Source organism: Nerophis ophidion, linkage group LG08 (assembly GCF_033978795.1).
Source record: "Nerophis ophidion isolate RoL-2023_Sa linkage group LG08, RoL_Noph_v1.0, whole genome shotgun sequence".
In the NCBI taxonomy this organism is placed as follows: domain Eukaryota; kingdom Metazoa; phylum Chordata; class Actinopteri; order Syngnathiformes; family Syngnathidae; genus Nerophis; species Nerophis ophidion.
In genome coordinates, this window is record NC_084618.1 from 23,149,915 (window position 1) to 23,169,367 (window position 19,453).

Consider the following 19,453-nt stretch of genomic DNA (forward strand, 5'->3'; position numbering starts at 1 on the left):
GTGACAGGGTTCCTCCAAAAAGGCCCTCTCACTCCTAAAGGGGCCAGGGTTCCTCCAAAAGAGCCCTCTCACTCCTAAAGGTGACAGGGTTCCTCCAAAAGGGCCATCTCACTCCTAAGGTGACAGGGTTCCTCCAAAAGGGCCCTCTCATTCCTAAAGGTGACAGGGTTCGCCCAAAAGGGCCATCTCACTCCTAAAGGCGCCAGGGTTCCCCCAAAAGGGATCTGTCACTCTTAAAGGTGACAGGGTTCCTCCAAAAGGGCCCTCTCACTCCTAAGGTGACAGGGTTCCTCCAAAAGGGCCCTCTCATTCCTAAAGGTGACAGGGTTCGCCCAAAAGGGCCATCTCACTCCTAAAGGCGCCAGGGTTCCCCCAAAAGGGCTCCGTCACTCTTAAAGGTGACAGGGTTCCTCCAAAAGGGACATCTCACTCCTAAAGGGGCCAGGGCTCCCCCAAAAAGGTTCTGTCACTCCTAACGGTGACAGGGTTCCCCCAATAGGGCCCTCTCACTCTTAAAGGGGCCAGGGATCCTCCATATGGGCCCTCTCACTCCTAAGGGTGACAGGGTTCCTCCAAAAGGGCCATCTCACTCCTAAAGGGGCCTGGGTTCCCCCAAAAGGGCCCTCTCACTAATAAAGGGGCCAGGGTTCCCCCAAAAGGGTTCTGGCACTCCTAAAGTTGACAGGGTTCCTCCAAAAGGGCCCTCTCACTCTTAAAGGGCCCATAGTCCCCCCAAAAGGGTTCTGACACTCCTAAAGGTGACAGGGTTCCTCCAAAAGGGCTCTGTCACTCTTAAAGGTGACAGGGTTCCTCCAAAAGGGCCATCTCACTCCTATAGGGGCCAGGGCTCCCCCAAAAAGGCTCTGTCACTCCTAAAGGTGACAGGGTTCCTCCAAAAGGGCCCTCTCACTCCTAAAGGTGACAAGGTTCCTCCAAAAGGGCCCTCTCACTCCTAAGGTTCCTCCAAAAGGGCCCTCTCACTATTAAAGGGGCCAGGGTTCCCCCAAAAGGGTTCTGGCACTCCTAAAGTTGACAGGGTTCCCCCAAAAGGGCCCTCTCACTCCTAAAGGTGCCAAGGTTCCTCCAAAAGAGCCCTCTCACTCCTAAAGGTGACAGAGTTCCTCCAAAAGGGCCCTCTCACTCCTAAGGTGACAGGGTTCCTCCAAAAGGGCCCTCTCACTCTTAAAGGGCCCAGGGTTCCCCCAAAAGGGTTCTGACACTCCTAAAGGTGACAGGGTTCCTCCAAAAGGGCTCTGTCACTCTTAAAGGTGACAGGGTTCCTCCAAAAGGGCCATCTCACTCCTATGGGGGCCAGGGCTCCCCCAAAAAGGCTCTGTCACTCCTAAAGGTGACAGGGTTCCTCCAAAAGGGCCCTCTCACTCCTAAAGGTGACAGGGTTCCTCCAAAAGGGCCCTCTCACTCCTAAGGTTCCTCCAAAAGGGCCATCTCACTCCTAAAGGTGACAGGGTTCCTCCAAAAGGGCCCTCTCACTCCTAAAGGTGCCAAGGTTCCTCTAAAAGGGCCCTCTCACTCCTAAAAGTGGCCAGGTTTCCTCCAAAAGGGCCCTCTCACTCCTTAAGGTGCCAGGGTTCCTCCAACTAGGATTATCCCTAAATGTCCCATGGCTTGGCCAAAATTGGTCCCAAATATGCCCAAACACTACGGGTGTGGGGCCAATTTTCGTACTTTTCTGACTTTTCCAGAACCTTTCATGTGAAATTAGGACCTATTTGGACCTTGCCAGACTCTCAACATGACTAATGATGGTGAAAAACTAATGTCCGGATGTGAAAAGCATGAGAAATCCTAATAGGCCGTATCGTTTCTTATTGCGTAACATAAAAACCGCATCAATTTGACCAAGTGTTAGTTCCAAGAGTTAGTGGACTTACCGGGGGTCCGTCAGCTCCTGGCATTCCTGGCAGACCAGGCTTACCATTGGGGCCCTGGATCAAAGTGAGAAGAGATCATCATCACACTGTCAGGACTACAAGTGTCCTCAGACATCAAGTGTGTAGGCCTCACCTTCTCTCCGGGTCCACCAATGGCTCCTTGGGGTCCAGGAAGTCCCTGCAGAGAAAATTGATCAACTATCCATTTTGTCCCTTTTTGAATGAATGCAACCGTGTAAACGTTTAGATGAGCTGCTAACCTGAGCACCGGGGTTTCCTTGCTGGCCTGGTGGTCCTGGTTCTCCTTGAGGTCCCTTTTGGGTGGAAACAAAGATGTCAAGAAGGAATGTTGGGAAACGTGATTATTTCTTAATGGTTTCTATTTCCAATTTAGCTGAAAGGAACAATACGATTCGGCCCTGGATTTGTACAGTGCTTGTCATGAGAGATGAGTACCGAATTTGGTACTTGTATAGATACTGACCAAATTGTATCAGTACTATCGGGTACAGATTTACATAAAATTAAACGGTATCATATTTTGATATCTTTGTTGCCACCTGCGGGTGCAGACCCGGCACTGGTTCAAGCACACGGGGAGGAAACAGGCGTATTTTAATCGACTGCCTCTGTGTAATGTTGCAATTTTCCATGCCAGCAAAGCGAGCATGCCTGATAAAAAGTGCTCAAAAAAAGGCTCCAGTTTTTAAAATGGGTTAGCTAATGCTAATGATTAGCATTAGTGACTTTACTTGGCGATTTTAAACACCTCCATATTTGCTAATGAAAACTACAACTAATATGTACATGACAATTAAATAGGTGTTGTGTAACAAGTACAATATTTACAATATAAACACTTTGTAGGACTCAACAAAAGACAAGCCTGGCACATTCAACGTAATGGCAAAGACTACTTCCTGACTGTGGCAACACACCTGGGACAAGCTGAGTAGTGTAAGAAAACCAAATATAACACCTGGGCAGCACAGTTATCATAATCAGCTCACGGATCAATCTTAGATATGTTTTTGTATATTTTATCATTAAACAAATTAACATTTATTACCACATAAACACACACAAATGTACCTAAAGTTCATACCGGGAATTGGTATTGTATCAGTTCAAATGTAATAGGCACACATCCCGAGCTGTCGTCACATCTTGAGGCAATGTCGCCGCAATGACTGCAGTACACGGCAGCTGCCAGAAGAGGCCGCAAGTGATTCAGGCCCGACTAGTTTGCGGCACAAACGGGCAGCAAAGACATCAAAATGTTTCCTTTCTACTTTTTTCCCTGTTGTTTAATTTTTGTATCATAGAAAAAAAACATTGTGTGTCATTTACCATTTACAGTAAATTCATTCAAGAAAGTAACATTATTTAAATAATTAAATGAGCAGGTTCTAGCTTCAGTAAATTGATACATTTTTGCCTCATTCCTGTGAGAATCCTGCGTGTGACTGAAGCATTTGGAGTGGGGGGGGTTGGTAAATGAATCCAGGACTGCCTCTAGTGTGCTCAAACAACCATCAGGTAGCATCTGTGAGCATGAATTGATTAACGTGGACCCCGACTTAAACAAGTTAAAAAACTTATTCGGGTGTTACCATTTAGTGGTCAATTGTACGGAATATGTACTGAACTGTGCAATCTACTAATACATTTTTCAATCAATCAATCAAAGGTAATATTAGATCATCTCTTTCGGACTTTAAGTGAGGGACCCACTCTAGTAAAAGTAATTACAGTGAGAAAGTGTTAATTTGTCATTTAATTTGCTCTACAAAGACCTTGGCTTTTGAAACTCGCCTTTCATCGGAGCGCAGTCCTTTGGGAAATTGATTCAAAGTTAATGTTTTAAATGTTGACGTCGAGCACTTACGATGTTGCCTTTGGGTCCAGAGTGGCCATCCGCTCCAGTGACGCCCTGCGGGGGACATTTAATTCCACGTTAAGTGTCTGCTTATTACATTTCTAAACTGCCATGCAGGAACATTAAATCTTCCTGCCTGTCCATACACGTCCATAAATGTCACAGGAAGTATTCTTCTTGTGTGGTTATTAACAAGCTTTCAGGCAAATATGATGTGTGTGTGTGTTTTGGGTTAACTCACAGGAGGTCCGGGAGGTCCCTGGGGTCCTTTAGGTCCCAGCAAGCCACGAGGGCCCTGAGGATAAAGGTTGGAAAAATCAAATTGAGAACAAAATGACATGAATTTTTAAACACCTTTGGCTAAATTTAGACTTTATCAATTTAACTTCTGTCCTCCCAATTGTCCTTCGAGGGTGCTCTTAGATTAGATTTACCGCCTCCTAAAAGGAGACGTTTCTAGCTATCGAACCAGGGGAGCACACCCTGCTGGGCAAAATTAATAACAGTGGCTATTCCTTCCTTGCCTGTGATAGTGCATGATAGGCTGTCTACAAAACACTCACGGGTTCACCGGGAAGTCCCCTTGGTCCGATGTCGCCGTCATCTCCCTGGAAAAGAGAGAAGAGGGTCACGGAGTGGAGAGATAATAAAAAATGGGGGCTGGGGCGGGAGCAAGTGAGGTAAGGGGAAGGTAATGATGAGATTAGAGGCGCCTCGATTAAAAACATTAAAAGGCACCGAATGAGGGGAGATGCGTTTACGCTTTGACAACATCTTACCCTCTCTCCATCCTCGCCGGGAGAACCAGGTGGTCCATGGGGGCCTGCTTCACCCTGGAAACAACACACATTGACTTTACTTCACTTAAATACACCAGGGAGATCCTACTAAATAGTTTTGGGGAGGCCACATTTCCAGAAAGCCAAGGACCGGGACGCCGGACTCCTCACTTCACTATTAAGTTTATCCCGGAAAATAGAGTAGACATTTGATTTTGATCGGTTGAATTTGTCAGTTACAGGAGCACCACCCGTTTAATAGCCACAATAATGAAAAAAAGAGAGGAGCTAAAACGGAACCTTGAGGAACACCACTAGTATAACTAATTAAGTTGAACAAACGACTACTGACTGTGTCTTTAGGAAACAAGCTTCAGCAACAACGTAGAGGACTTAAAGGGGTGCCCTGAGGAATGCCACAGTTATGTAAAGTTGCTCGCAAGGATACCATGTCAATGCCAAGATCTGCAAATGTATTTACGGTGGTCCGATTGTTGAGGTTTTTCTGAACTGAAATCACCGGCCAGCAGTGGAATAGACCAAACGATGAAAAAGTGAGGACCTACAACAGAGCCTTGAGGGACACCACTCGTGTAACTAATTAAGTTGAACAAACGACTACTGGCTGTACCTGAAGTAAACAAGCTTCAGCAACAACGTAGAGGACTTAAAGGTGTGCCCTGAGGAATGCCACATGATAACATGTAAAAGCAAAGATCTGCAAATGTGTTCACAGAGGTCCAAGTTTGTAGGTTTTTCTGAACTAAAATCACCGGCCAGCAGGGGAATATACCAAATGATGAAAAAGAGAGGACCTAAAACGGAGCCTTGAGGGACACCACCAGTGTAACTAATTAAGTTGAACAAACAACTACTTGCTGTAGCTGACGTAAACAAGCTTCAGCAACAACGTAGAGGACTTAAATGGGTGCCCTGAGGAATGCCACAGGATAACAGGTAAAAGCAAAGATCTGCAAATGTGTTCACAGAGGTCCAAGTTTCTAGGTTTTTCTGAACTGAAATCACCGGCCAGCAGTGGAATATACCAAATGATGAAAAAGAGAGGACCTAAAACGGAGCCTTGAGGGACACCACTAGTGTTACTAATTAAGTTGAACAAACGACTATTTGCTGTAGCTGACGTAAACAAGCTTCAGCAACAACGTAGAGGACTTAAATGGGTGCCCTGAGGAATGCCACAGGATAACATGTAAAAGCAAAGATCTGCAAATGTGTTCACAGAGGTCCAAGTTTCTAGGTTTTCCTGAACTGAAATCACCGGCCAGCAGTGGAATATACCAAATGATGAAAAAGAGAGGACCTAGAACGGAGCCTTGAGGGACACCACTAGTGTAACTAATTAAGTTGAACAAACGACTACTTGCTGTACCTGACGTAAACAAGCTTCAGCAACAACGTAGAGGACTTAAAGGTGTGCCCTGAGGAATGCCAAATGATAACATGTCAATGCAAAGATCTGCAAACGTGTTTACTGAGGTCCAAGTTTGTAGGTTCTAGGTTTTTCTGAACTGAAATCCCCGGCCAGCAGTGGAATAGACCAAATTATGAAAAAGAGAGGACTTAAAGCGGAGCCTTTGACGAACACCCTAGTATTACTGGAGAAGTTGAACAGATGACTGCTGACTGCATGTGAAGTAAACAAGCTTCATCAACAATGTAGAGGACATAAAGGTGTGCCCTGAGGAATGCCACATGATAACATGTCAATGCAAAGATCTGCAAATGTGTTCTCAGAGGTCCAAGTTTGTAGGTTCTAGGTTTTTCTGAACTGAAATCACCGGCCAGCAGTGGGACCAAATTATGAAAAAGAGAGGACCTAAAACGGAGCCCTGAGGAACACCACTAGTATTACTGGAGAAGTTGAACAAATGACTGCTGACTGCATGTGAAGTAAACAAGCTTTAGCAACAATGTAGAGGACTTAAAAGGGTGCCCTGAGGAATGCCACCGCTATGTAAAGTTGCTGGCAAGGATACCATGTCAATGCAAATATCAAATGATGAAAAAGAGAGGACCTAAAACGGAGCCTTGAGGAACTCCACTAGTATAACTGGAGGATTTGAACAAATGACTGCGGAAGTAAACAAGCTTCAACAAGAACTTAGTTACATATTGTAAATCGCATTGTGGAAAAAAAAATCCCAAAAAGGAGAGGACTTAAAGGGGTGCCCGGAGGAATGCCTCAGTTATATAAAGTTTGGACCCCAGTGTGCTAGCAAGGTTAAGATATCAATGCAAGGATCTGCCAATGTGTTTAGAATGGTCCAAGTTCCTCTATACAACATTAGCACTCTAGTGTTTTTAGGAATTTGCTGCAAAAATGTTTGTCACCCAAGTTTTGAACCTGGGTGAAGCTGTATGGTATGGTCTTTAGTGTCATTGGGCAAGTACAACTAAACTTTGTTTGTGTATAGAGCCGGTTTACAACAAAGACTCACCCTGTGTCCTTTTTCACCAGGAAGACCAGCCAGACCATCGAACCCACGATCTCCCTGAAAGAGAAGAAGATATTCCAGCACTTCTGACTGTGGCAAGGAGACACAACATCAAAAAAAGGGATCCAGATACCTTTGGTCCAGACTGACCCGGCATGCCTCTGGCACCGTCAGCTCCGGCGCGACCCTGTAAAGGTAAGCGTTTTACACCAGAACAATTTCAATACGTGTAGTCTTTTGGTTGTACGTCGGACCCACCCTTCTGCCGGGCTTTCCGGAAGGTCCATGTGATCCCATTGGTCCACGTGGACCCTGTAGGAAAAAAGACAAGGGGGTTTCCTTTTAAAATTGACCAAAACTGACCGGGAAATATGTGTCACTAAAACTCAAATTTTTTAATTATCAAACCATCGCATTTACGCATTTTTTTTCTTTTACTTTCAGTATTGGCCAGTGTTACTTAAAACATTGCTTGGGCACTTTTGGATGGTCACTGAACGACTGACTCTAAACCAGTGGCCTTGTGGTTAGAGTGTCCGCCTTGAGATTGGTCGGTCGCGAGTTCAAACCCCGGCCGATTCATACCAAAGACTATAAAAATGGGACCCATTATCTCCATGCTTGGCACTCAGCATCAAGGGTTGGAATGGGGGTTTAAATCACCAAAATGATTTCCGAGCGCGGCCACCGATGCTGCTCACTGCTCCCCTCACCTCCCAGGGGGGTGGAACAAGGGGATGGGTCAAATGCAGAGGTTAATTTCGCCACACCTAGTGTGTGTGTGACTATCAGTACTTTAACTTTAACTTTCTATTTTGGGTTTTCAGTATTGTCACTATAATCGGTTTACAAATCTAAAAAAAAAACAGGATTTGCCGTCCCGTACAAAAAACATACGCTACTGCAGTTTTTTCGTAACCGTAGTCAGCCAAATAAATCTGTTTCCGAGCTGTGGTCCACTCAGGTGTAATACACTTTTCCACCACGTGTGGCAGTAATGACAATATCAAACAAACAGAGGCAGTCTATAGAGCAGTTTCTTAAGGGCGAAAAATATGACTAATGGTATTGACAGTTTGCTTAAAAAAACATATAAATTATTATTTATTTATCATTTATTATACCACTGCGTAAATTGTATATGTAAGTTTATTTTTCATCAGTTTGTATGAGTCCCTTCTTTTCCAGTAGAGCTCGGTTTGGTAGAGCTGCCGTGCCAGCAACTTGAGGGTTCCTGGTTCGATCCCCGCATCCGCCATCCTAGTCCCTGCTGTTTTGTCCTTGGGCAAGGCACTTTGCCCACCAGCTCCCAGTGCCACCCACACTGGTTTAAATGGAACTTAGATATTGGGTTTCACTTTGTAAAAGCGCTTTGAGTTACTAGAGAAAAACGCTATATAAATATAATTCACTTCACTTGAGTATATTTGATTAGCAACTATTTTTGTAATCAGCCTTGGTAATAATTTCGGTGATGAATACGTGCTTTTATATCATTTGACACGGTTTATTCATGTTAAACTATGTACTTATATTTATTATATAGATTACTAATTTGCTGTTAGTATTTGAGTGGGCCCCTGAGGTCAAAAAGGTTAAGAACCTCTGCACTATAGGGAAGTTTTTCTTTTTAAATGTCAAGTTAAGAGTTCCTGAAGTACCTGAGGGCCCGCTTCTCCGGACTCTCCCTTTATTCCTGGCACACCTGGAGGACCCTGGATGGAGGAAACACTGATTAGTGACCACCTTTTCCGTCACCATGCTTCTATCTTTAACGTGACGCCATGTATACGCACCAGTGGGCCGGATCTGCCAGTCAAACCCATCGGACCGGTCGATCCACGCATGGCCAACTGCACACAAAAGAGAGATTACATATAGAGAAATATACTTGGGCGAGATTAGAAAAAAAAAAAAAAGTCTCCTTTTGGATCCTTACCCGAGCCTGCTGCATGATGGCTTGCATCTGGGCCTCCTGAGCTGACACGGCAGGTCCCTTCTGGCCAGAGTCTCCTCCGGCACTTAATCGGAACTAAATGGGACGGGAAATCCAAGATAGCTCTAATTCCATTTGAAATCGCTCCCAGTCAGCATATTCAACTTGTTTTTTTTCCTTTTTGCCTGTAAATGCTAAAACAGTGGCACTAAAAGGCTGCTGCCAACTGCTACAGCCACCTGGTGGTGACAGGGGAGTATTGCACCCGTCCATGTTTGCTTCTCTGTGACTCCCACGCCTCACAATGTTCCATTTTCTTTACTACACAGCAGAACAGTTAACTCTGGTCAGAGTCGACACAGGCAGTTTTTACGGACGCCTTTTTTGACCCACCCAAATCTTTTCAAAGCTCTTGCAGCCGTGCAAATGCATCTGGGTTTGATTGGCCGGTGGCCCAATCAACAATCAAGCTTTCCCATCTGTGATGCTTTCAGCGTCTCCGCATCAAGAGGAATTCCTCAAAAATCATCACCATCAAACAACCCAAAACATTGTAAATGTAAAGAATAAGCCTAATAAGACTAAGCCAGATGCTACATTTCCCTTTTTCACACTGGACTTTTGGAGCTAACGGATCAGGTTCTCGGGCAAGAATGATGGAGTTCCTGTCCAGACGCGGATTACGAAACGTCTCACCAGCCGGCGAAGCTACGAAAACCACAATTTTCCCATCTGCAAAAGTGGTCTGCTCCCCGAGAGTAACAAGCAGACAAAGTTACATGAGACCGAAGGGTGAAACCTTAACGTGGTCAATGAGACTCGTTAAAATGCGCAGTCGAGCTCTAACAAATCCCTGGAAGGACATCAAATCATCTTTAATTTGGTGGTGGTGTAGTCATCAAAATCACATTATATCATAATTAAAGTCCAGTTTTAGGTCTGTGTGAGAGAAATCTGGAACATTTTATTAGGAGCTTAAAAATCTGCTTTATTTCTGTGACAACCGTTTCAAGAATGAGGACATATATGATGGATGACATTATAGTACTAAAATAAAATCTATATAGTCGCTATACTCTCATGCAGTTTTGGTGTTTGGAACAAATCCTGTGTACTCAAAATGAGACCACATTAAAATTCAACAGATTCACACGAAAACCTCACTAAAAGTGGTCCAAAAACCTTTTGAATTGTCAACCGTTTACCGAGGAGTCATATAACATGCTTACAGTTACTATGCATGTTAAAATAAGCATGATAACTGTCAGCGTATGCCAAGTGCTGGCATGGTAGCTGTTAGCATGCTAATGTTAGCATATCATGCTAACTGTTTAAGTTTAATTGATTGATTGAGACTTTTATTAGTAGATTGCACAGTACAGTACATATTCCGTACAATCGACCACTAAATGGTAACACCCCAATAAGTTTTTCAACTTGTTTAAGTCGGGGTCCACATTAATCATCCATCCATCCATCCATCCATCATCTTCCGCTTATCCGAGGTCGGGTCGCGGGAGCAACAGCCTAAGCAGGGAAACCCAGACTTCCCTCTCCCCAGCCACTTCAAAAGTAACATGTTATATTGATGTGTTGGATTTTTAATGCGAAGTCGGAATTTTCAAGGTCGGATTTCCGACCTGGAAAGTCGGCGCGCCATCCCCGAGTTGGTTTTAAAGATGGCTCCTCTGGATGTAAACAATAATGTAGGCTTCAATAATATCCGTTGTTAGCACTTCTGATTAGTTTTTGTCGGACTAAATCAGCGATATACGATGTATTGTTAGACATTTATGTATGGTAACGTCACCACATTTATTTGATGTATATTATATATTTCACACTGCTAGCAATAGCGTCTGTGTTTGCTATTCATCTGCTGGGTTTGAAGGCTGCAAAAGGGGGCATATTTTCCCATAATTGTTTTCATTCAGACAAGGCAAGTGCAAAACTACATTTCGTAGATCTGGCCACCTTCATTACCGACCTTGTAACTGGAACGCTCACAGCCCGATGGTGACGTCATTTCCGGTGTACAGTGCCAAAATTGGCTTAAAAGAAAGTTAGCGTGCAAATGTCAGTATGGATGCTAACTCAGTACCAAGTTGTATGACTCTAGGGTGTACAGTGCCAAAATTGGCTAAAAAACAGTTAGCATGTTAATGTTAGCATCCTTGCTAACGATAGCATGCTAACAGTTAACATGCAAATATCAGTATGGATGCTAACTAAGTTCCAAGTTGTATGACTCTAAGGTGTACAGTGCCAAAATTGGCTAAAAAAACAGTTAGCCTGTTAATGTTAGCATCCTTGCTAACAATAGCATGATAACAGTTACAACAGCATTTGTCAAGTACCAAGTTATATGACTCCCAGGGGTGCGGTGGCAAAATCGTAAAATTGGCTGAAAAAGTTAGCATGCTAGCAGTTAGCATGCTAACTAAGTACCAAGTTATATGACTCTAAGGCAGGGGTCACCAACGTTTTTGAAACCAAAAGCTACTTCTTGGGTACTGATTAATGCGAAGGGCTACCAGTTTGATACACACTTAAATAAATTGCCAGAAATAGCCAATTTCCTCAATTTACTTTTAATAAATATGGATGGATGGATCTATATATATATATATATATATATATATATATATATATATATATATATATATATATATATATATATATATATATATATATATAAAATGGGTATTTCTGTCTGTCATTCCGTCTACGGAAGGTTATTTGTAGAGAATAAATGATGAAAAACCACTTAATTGAACGGTCTAAAAGAGGAGAAAACACGCACGAAAAGGAAAATTAAATTTTGAAACATAGTTTATCTTCAATTTCAAGTCTTTAAAATTCAAAATTCAACTGAAAAAAAGAAGAGAAAAACTAGCTAATTCAAATCTTTTTGAAAAAATAAAAAAAAAGAATTTATGGAACATCATTGTTCATTTTTCCTGATAAGATTAATTTTAGAATTTTGATGTTCATGTTTCAAATAGGTTAAAATCCGTTCTGCACTTTGTTAGAATATATAACAAATTGTACCAAACTATATTTCTAACTAAGACAAATCATTATTTCTTCTAGATTTTCCAGAACAAAAATTTTAAAAGAAATTCAAAAGACTTTGAATAAAGATTTAAATTTGATTCTACAGATTTTCTAGATTTGCCAGAATACTTTTTCTGAATTTTAATCATAATAAGTTTGAAGAAATATTTCACAAATATTCTTTGTTGAAAAAACAGAAGCTAAAATGAAGAATTAAATTAAAGTGTATTTATTATTCTTTACAATAAAAACATTTTTTTTACTTGAACATTGATTTAAATTTTCAGGAAAGAAGAGGAAGGAATTTAAAAGGTAAAAATTTATATGTGTTTAAAAATCCTAAAATCATTTTTAAGGTTGTATTTTTTCTCTAAAATTGTCTTTCTGAAAGTTATAAGAAGCAAAGTAAAAAAATAAATGAATTTATTTAAACAAGTGAAGACCAAGTCTTTAAAATATTTTCTTGGATTTTCAAATTCTATTTGAGTTTTGTCTCTTAGAATTCAAAATGTGGAGCAAAGCGAGACCAGCTTGCTAGTAAATAAATACAATTTAAAAAATAGAGGCAGCTCACTGGTAAGTGCTGCTATTTGAGCTATTTTTAGAACAGGCCACCAAGCGACTCATCTGGTCCTTTTGGGCGACCTGATGCCCGCGGGCACCGCGTTGGTGACCCCTGCTCTAAGGTGTACGGTTCCAAAATTGGCTAAAACAGTTATAACAGCATATGTCAAGTACCAAGTTATATGCGGTGGAAAAAAACGCAAAATCGGCTGAAAAAGTTAGCATGCTAATGTTAGCGCGCTAATGTTAACATGCTAACAGTTAGCGGACAGTATAGGACTCTGAGGTGTGCGGCGGCAAAATTGGCCAAAAAAAAGTTAACATATTAAGCACCAACATTTATGATTGAGATGTACGGTTAAAGAAAGATATTTTAAGTCCTGGGTGTTGTTGATATGACACGCACCACAAGGGGCTGCTAAAACCCAACTTTGATTGCTGCACACAATAGGAAACCTCCCAACAGAGCATGTCAAAGTGACATAAAAGTAAGGATTAAAAGTCAATAGTTCAAACTTTGTGGAATAAGGCTTACTTTTACAGTTTGAAAGAGGTGACTATTAATTACTTGTTGTGTTGTATTGTGTATTGTACTTACAGGCAGCATGAGGACAGTGCCAGGGGGTCCTGGCAGACCATCGGCACCAGGAAGACCAGCACGACCCGGTAGGCCCTGATGGGTGAGGGTTTAGGGGAACATGTCACTCCACAAACCACCGTAGCTTAGACCACCCGAGCTCCAAAACCCTTCTTCCACTCACCCTCTCGCCTATATCTCCTGGAGTGCCTGGTGACCCAGAGGGACCCGGGGGTCCGGGAAGACCCTATTTGTAAGCAAAAGATCCTATTAGACTCTCATGTGTACACCAGGAAGCGTAATTTATTTGCAGCACAAGATGTTTCAATCAGCGAAGCAGTCGCACATGTGGGAAAGGAATGCGTGAGGCAACATGAGAGCGGCGCATCCCTTTGTGGGGCGCTCTTTGTTTTCCTTCTGCAGGGCTCCATCTGTGCAGGGTGTCAGGAGCAACGGCCCCTTAAAACAGGGGTGTCCAAACTTTTTCCACTGAGGGCCGCACACTGAAAATCACAGCAAGCGGGGGCCACTTATTTTAAAAACCAATACAATGTATGTATAAAAAAATATACATTGAGGCCTCCACTCAGGCTTGATCCCGGGGACCCCGAAGGGTTTTGGTAAAAATAAAATGTTAAAGTGTCATTATTCAGTATTATTATTTTTATTATTATTCAAGTTTTAAATCTCTAGATCAACATTAGGTCTATCTGTCATTTTAAAAGATTTTAGTTGTATGCTCTTTTTTTGTCAAAGAAAACCATGTTTTTTTATGGAAAAAACACAACATATGCAATATTTTCACCCAATAACATTTTCAAGTAGAATATTTGAGATTATATAATAATTGGAGCCGTAAAAATGTCAAAAACTCATAACTCCATTGATTTTAATTCAGTATTATTTTTTGTGCAATGGCTCTTAAAAACAAAACACACTGATCCAAAAGTGTCCTACTCATTAAAGTGTTAAAAAATAAATTATGACTTTTTTTTTTACTGTTTACAGTTCACACAATGGTCTCGAGATCAACTTCAGATCCATCCGTCAATTATAAGTTTTTTTGTTGTTTATGTTTTTTGTTGCTTCGTTTTAGGCCATTCTTTAAAAAAAAAACAGCTCAGTTTTTTATATGGCAAACACCAAATATCCAACATTTGCCCCAAAAAATATCTCAAAGTGATATATTATATTCAATGTGACGTAATTGGAGCCTTGAATAGGTCAATAATTCATAATGACATTGATTTTGATTCACTTATCATTAAAAAAAAAAAAAAAGAAACCGCCTGCATGGCAGCTTTGTGTTATTAGAGTAAACATTGCAAAAATGTTCCTGTTACATTTTACATTTGCTCTTTTATACCACTTTTTATGTTTTCATTTATTTCAATCGTATTTTTAAAATGTACCGTGGAGCCGTTAAAAAATGACCTGCGGGCCGCAAATGGCCCCCGGGCCACACTTTGGACACCCGTGCCTTAAAAGAAATGACCTAAATAATTAACATCTGGGCAAGTCCCTCGGTCATCTGGGAAAAGCTGCCGGACACGCCCTTCGACGCAGCGAGGGGTTTGCACAGGAAGGCATTAACTTTTTTTTTTGTTTGTTTCTTTCAACGGAAGAGTGGAAGAGCAACATGGAGAGCCAATAGCTAGGAGAAATGGAGATGTTGAGGACGGTCTTCAGGCGGGTTGACTTACTGCTGGCCCCTCAGGCCCAGGCGGACCCTCCATAAGCATTCCCTGAAACGCACAAGCACAGGAATCGGCCAGTTATTCAGGACGCACGTTCCCGCCTCCTCATTAAGACATGCGTTTGTTCCTCAACACTTTGGACGCGCATTCCTGCCTGTCACTTTGCTTCAGCTGCTGGTGAAAAGCCCGGCGGCGCTCTCCGACACGGGAAGCGCGAGATGATTCATTTGGAAGCGGCGAGCAGATCTCGAACCGTGATTGTGCATGTGGCGTCCGAACGTGTGCGTGCATGCGTCGCAACCTTCTAGGTGGACTCGACGGTGCACTCCGTGGCGGTGGTTTGCTGGATTTGAAGTTTGAAATTGCGTCGTCGTACATAATAACCATATATATTTATATACTGTATTTCCTTCAATTGCCGCCGGGGCGCTAGTTGATTTAAAACCTCTTCTCACTCCTGCGCTTACCAAAGGCATGCGGTAAAAGTAAGCATGCGCTAATTATTTTAAAACCCCTTCTCACTCCGGCACTTACCAAAGTCATGCATTAAAAATGTGAGTGTGATGTAAGCTTGGATGTTAAATCCTACTGAATAGCTCTTAATCTTCTTCCCTTTATGCGATTTCAAATTACCGGTATTGAAATCAGCCTCCTCCATTTTGAAAATGATGACAGGGGAAGTGTCACCCGTGAGGTCACGAGTTTGACCAGGCGGTAATACTAAGCATACGCTAATTATTTTGCGAAGCGAGTTTGACCCGGCAGTAATTCAAAGCAGTAAAGGCCAAAAGTTTGGTTCTTTGGGCACCAAACAATCTCATCCAATTCGATTCAGAATTGATTGTCAATTCAACACGATTCTAGATTTAAAACCGATGATAATATTGTACTATTTGGTATAAGATTTCGAGTGAAACTTTTTCAAAACAAGCTACAGGTTAGAATAGCTTGTTTTGATTTCATGGAAATGGCCCCCAAAAAATAAATTTTCATAAACAGTACAGGCCAACAGTTTGGACACACCTTCTCATTTCAATGTGTTTTCTTTATTTTCATGACTATTTACATTGTAGATTGTCACTGAAGGCATCAAAACTATAAATGAACACATGTGGAGTTATATACTTAAAAAAAAAAGTCGAAATAACTAAAAAAGGTTTGATATTGTAGTTTCTTCAAAATAGCAACCCTTTGCTCTGGTTACTGCCATGCACACTCTTGGTATTCTCTCGATGAGCTTCAAAAACTAGTCACCTGAAGTGGTTTTTCACTTCACTTCACAGATGTCATAGTTTTGATGCCTTCAGTGACAATCTGCAATGTAAATAGTCATGAAAATAAAGAAAATGCATTGAAATGAGTGGGTGTGTCCCAACTTTTGGCCTGTACTGTATATATATATATATATATATATATATATATATATATATATATATATATATATATATATATATATATATATATATATATATAAATAAATAAATATATTCATTGATTTTTAATTGAATCGTAGCACCTGAATCATAAGCGTAATCGAATCGTGAGGTGCCCAACACACACACAGAACCCCCTTTGGTGCCCTCACAAATGATCACAAATCGAGAAGAAGCCAAGAGTATGCGAAAAAGTAATCCGAACAAAGGGTGGCTATTTTAAAGAAACGAGAATATAAAACATGTTTTCAGTGATTTCACCTTTTTTTGTTAAGTACATAACTCCACATGTGGTCATTCATAGTTTTGATGCCTTTAGTGACAATCTACAATGTAAATAGTCATGAAAATAAAGAAAACGCATTGAATGAGAAGGTGTGTCCAAACTTTTGGCCTGTACTGCATATTAAAATACATTTTTTTTAAATTCCATTTTGGGCCATTTCCATGAAATCAAAAAAAGCTATTGTTTTGAAAAAGATTAACTCTTAAGTCTTAAACCCAATAGTACATTATTATCATCGGTTAAAATCTAGAATCGTGTTGAATTGACAATCAATTCTGAATCGAATTGGATGAAATTGTTAGGTGTCCAAAGAATCACACTTCTAGTATTAATTATAAACCATGGTAAAACTCTTGATGGTTAGTATTTTTTGTTGCTCTAAGTACATAACTCCACATGTGTTTATTCATAGTTTTGATTACTTCAGTGACAATCTACAATAGTCATCAAAATAAAGAAAACGCATTGAATGAGAAGGTGTATCCAAACTTTGGGCCTGCACTATATATACCCAATTTTAGCACATTAGTGTTGGCACACCACAATTTCAGCAGTCGATACCAATATCCAAGTCGACATTGCGAATGAAAAAACACAAAAACGGAATCCATGTACTTGTGTTTGTGCACAATGCAGGCTAACTGATATTTTTTCCCATGTGTGACGTATCAGATTTTTTTATGTGAACGTGAACAGTAAAGGCCTCTTTCGTACGAAACGTTCACACTGCACGGCCGAGTGTCCAATTCATATTTTTCATTTAAAAAAAAAAAAGGGATTTCTAATGTGAATGCAACCTGACCTGCACGACGCATGCACTGAAGTGTTTACGGAAGTAAACATGGCTTCAACTCCAGTCGGTCTCAGTCCTGGCGGATCTGTGGCAATATCAAGGGTTTTGTGCAATCAAACTCAGCATTTTTTGGCAGTTATAAGGGATATTTTGCTTCGATGTCGGCGACAGAAGCGGTGGAAATTTCCAGTGAGTTCCCAAAACATTTTCTTTTGACCTGTTTTTCTGCTCCGTAGTCAACTATTTATACTACCGTATTTTTTGGAGTATAAGTCGCTCCGGAGTATAAGTCGCACCTGCCGTGAATGCATAATAAAGAAGGAAAAAAACATATATAAGTCGCATTTTTGGGGGAAATTTTTCTGATAAAACCCAACACCAAGAAAAGACATTTGACAGGCAATTTAAAAAAAATAAAGAATAGTGAACAACAGGCTGAATAAGTGTACGTTATATGACGCATAAATAACCAACTGAGAAGGTGCCTGGTATGTTAACGTAACATATTATGGTAAGTCATTCAAATAACTATAACATATAGAACATGCTATAAGTTTACCAAACAATCTGTCACTTGTAATTGCTAAATCCGATGAAATATTATACGTCTAGTAATAATTTCACACATGAGTCGCTCCTGAGTATAAGTCCCACCCCCGGCCAAACTATGAAAAAAACTGCGACTTATAGTCCGAAAAATACGGTATTTGTAACTGTGTATTCTGGCGAATAATTATAACGCATATCGCATTTTGATGATTTATTTTCCACATAAGAAAGAGGCCTGGGTCCAATATGAAAACTCCGGAATTGTACTGTTCACACTGACATTAAAACCCGATACAGGTCACATACAGGCAACAAAAAAATTGGAATTGACCTGCAGTGTGAACGAGGCCTTAATCAGATATGTATCAAATGTGACTGCAGTCTGAAAGATCGAGTCGCTTTTATCCGACTAATACGTAACCAAAAAGCGATAAGTTAAAAATAAACAGTTGACAAATGAGTAGAAAATATCCGAAAATAAAATGTTTCAGGAACTCGCGTCAATATTCCACCACTTCTGTCTCCGACTGCTCCGGAGCAAACTTCAAATGTCCTACAAAACTGCAAAAGCCAAAATGTTTGCTCTCTTCCTTCCTAATTTTCCACGCACAATAATCGGGTTCAGAAAATCTTGATATTGATTGCACAAAATCATTGAAATTGCCAAAAATGCGCCAGGACTGAAACCGACCACAATCGGAGCCATGGCCGTAAACAATGCAGCACGTGTGACGTCATGCGGGTCAGAGCACGTTCGCATTAGACGTCGCATTTTTTTGTGATGCAAAGTGACACCCAATCTTATCGTAACGTGAACGGGTATGTAAAAAAAATCGGATTTGGTGAAAAATCCCGAATTAACTATCTTGCACTGTGAACGCAGCCTTAAATCCACTACATTATTGAAAAGCGTTTCAAAGTGTCCAGTATTGAAGATCAATGTGCTTCAACATCTTTTAAATTGCAGTATCAGTTGCCAAGCGGTCACTACACACTCAAAAATAGAACAGCAGTGTTCTATCAACTCCAGGTATATCAAAACAAAAAATGTTGTGCTTATAAATATGTTCATGAGTAACGATAAGAACAGTGATGTGGAGCCATCAGGTAAATAAAACAAACACCATTGTTCTTAATATTCTTTCAATATGTCATTTGTAATGAAGTAGGCTAATGATAATTAAACACCACTGCTTTTGTTTTGTTTTTATTATTAGTGTCAACGTTTCAGCTTGTTTTATTTCCACAATGTGCCCATAAAAAAAGAGCTGGGCTCAGCAAAAACCCTTAAAATAAGCAAACCCGTGGTTTTCAAACGACAAGAGTCTCTCTCAGCTGGGTTTTCTTGGCACTAAATTTATAAAGTGGGCTTAAACATGCTTCTGGAGGCTTTCTACACACTAAAAAATGTTGGGTTTAAAAGATAACCCATTTTAAACCCAACTGCTGGTTCAGAAAAGGACTTATCCCTGATTTTAACGCAACATTTTGGGTAAATTTTTTCAACGCAACTTGAATTATTTAACCAAAAAGTTGAGTTATGATAACTTAATTT

The 19,453-nt window shown here is 40.9% G+C and overlaps 1 protein-coding gene across 2 annotated transcripts in view; it reads right to left on the reverse strand.

The window, feature by feature from the left end:
- LOC133557518 (collagen alpha-1(XI) chain-like) overlaps positions 1–19,453 on the reverse strand; it is a 165,428-nt gene that overhangs the window by 69,483 nt on the left and 76,492 nt on the right. For both annotated transcript variants that reach the window (XM_061908012.1, XM_061908010.1), the window contains exons 10-25: positions 14,844–14,885; positions 13,325–13,387; positions 13,162–13,236; positions 8,946–9,038; positions 8,803–8,859; positions 8,668–8,721; positions 7,265–7,318; positions 7,140–7,193; positions 7,010–7,063; positions 4,551–4,604; positions 4,335–4,379; positions 4,013–4,066; positions 3,781–3,825; positions 2,153–2,206; positions 2,026–2,070; positions 1,893–1,946 (exon numbers count right to left, since the gene is read on the reverse strand). In XM_061908012.1, the coding sequence (XP_061763996.1) occupies positions 1,893–1,946; positions 2,026–2,070; positions 2,153–2,206; positions 3,781–3,825; positions 4,013–4,066; positions 4,335–4,379; positions 4,551–4,604; positions 7,010–7,063; positions 7,140–7,193; positions 7,265–7,318; positions 8,668–8,721; positions 8,803–8,859; positions 8,946–9,038; positions 13,162–13,236; positions 13,325–13,387; positions 14,844–14,885 (897 nt within the window). The remainder of the gene's footprint in view (positions 1–1,892; positions 1,947–2,025; positions 2,071–2,152; positions 2,207–3,780; positions 3,826–4,012; positions 4,067–4,334; positions 4,380–4,550; positions 4,605–7,009; positions 7,064–7,139; positions 7,194–7,264; positions 7,319–8,667; positions 8,722–8,802; positions 8,860–8,945; positions 9,039–13,161; positions 13,237–13,324; positions 13,388–14,843; positions 14,886–19,453) is intronic.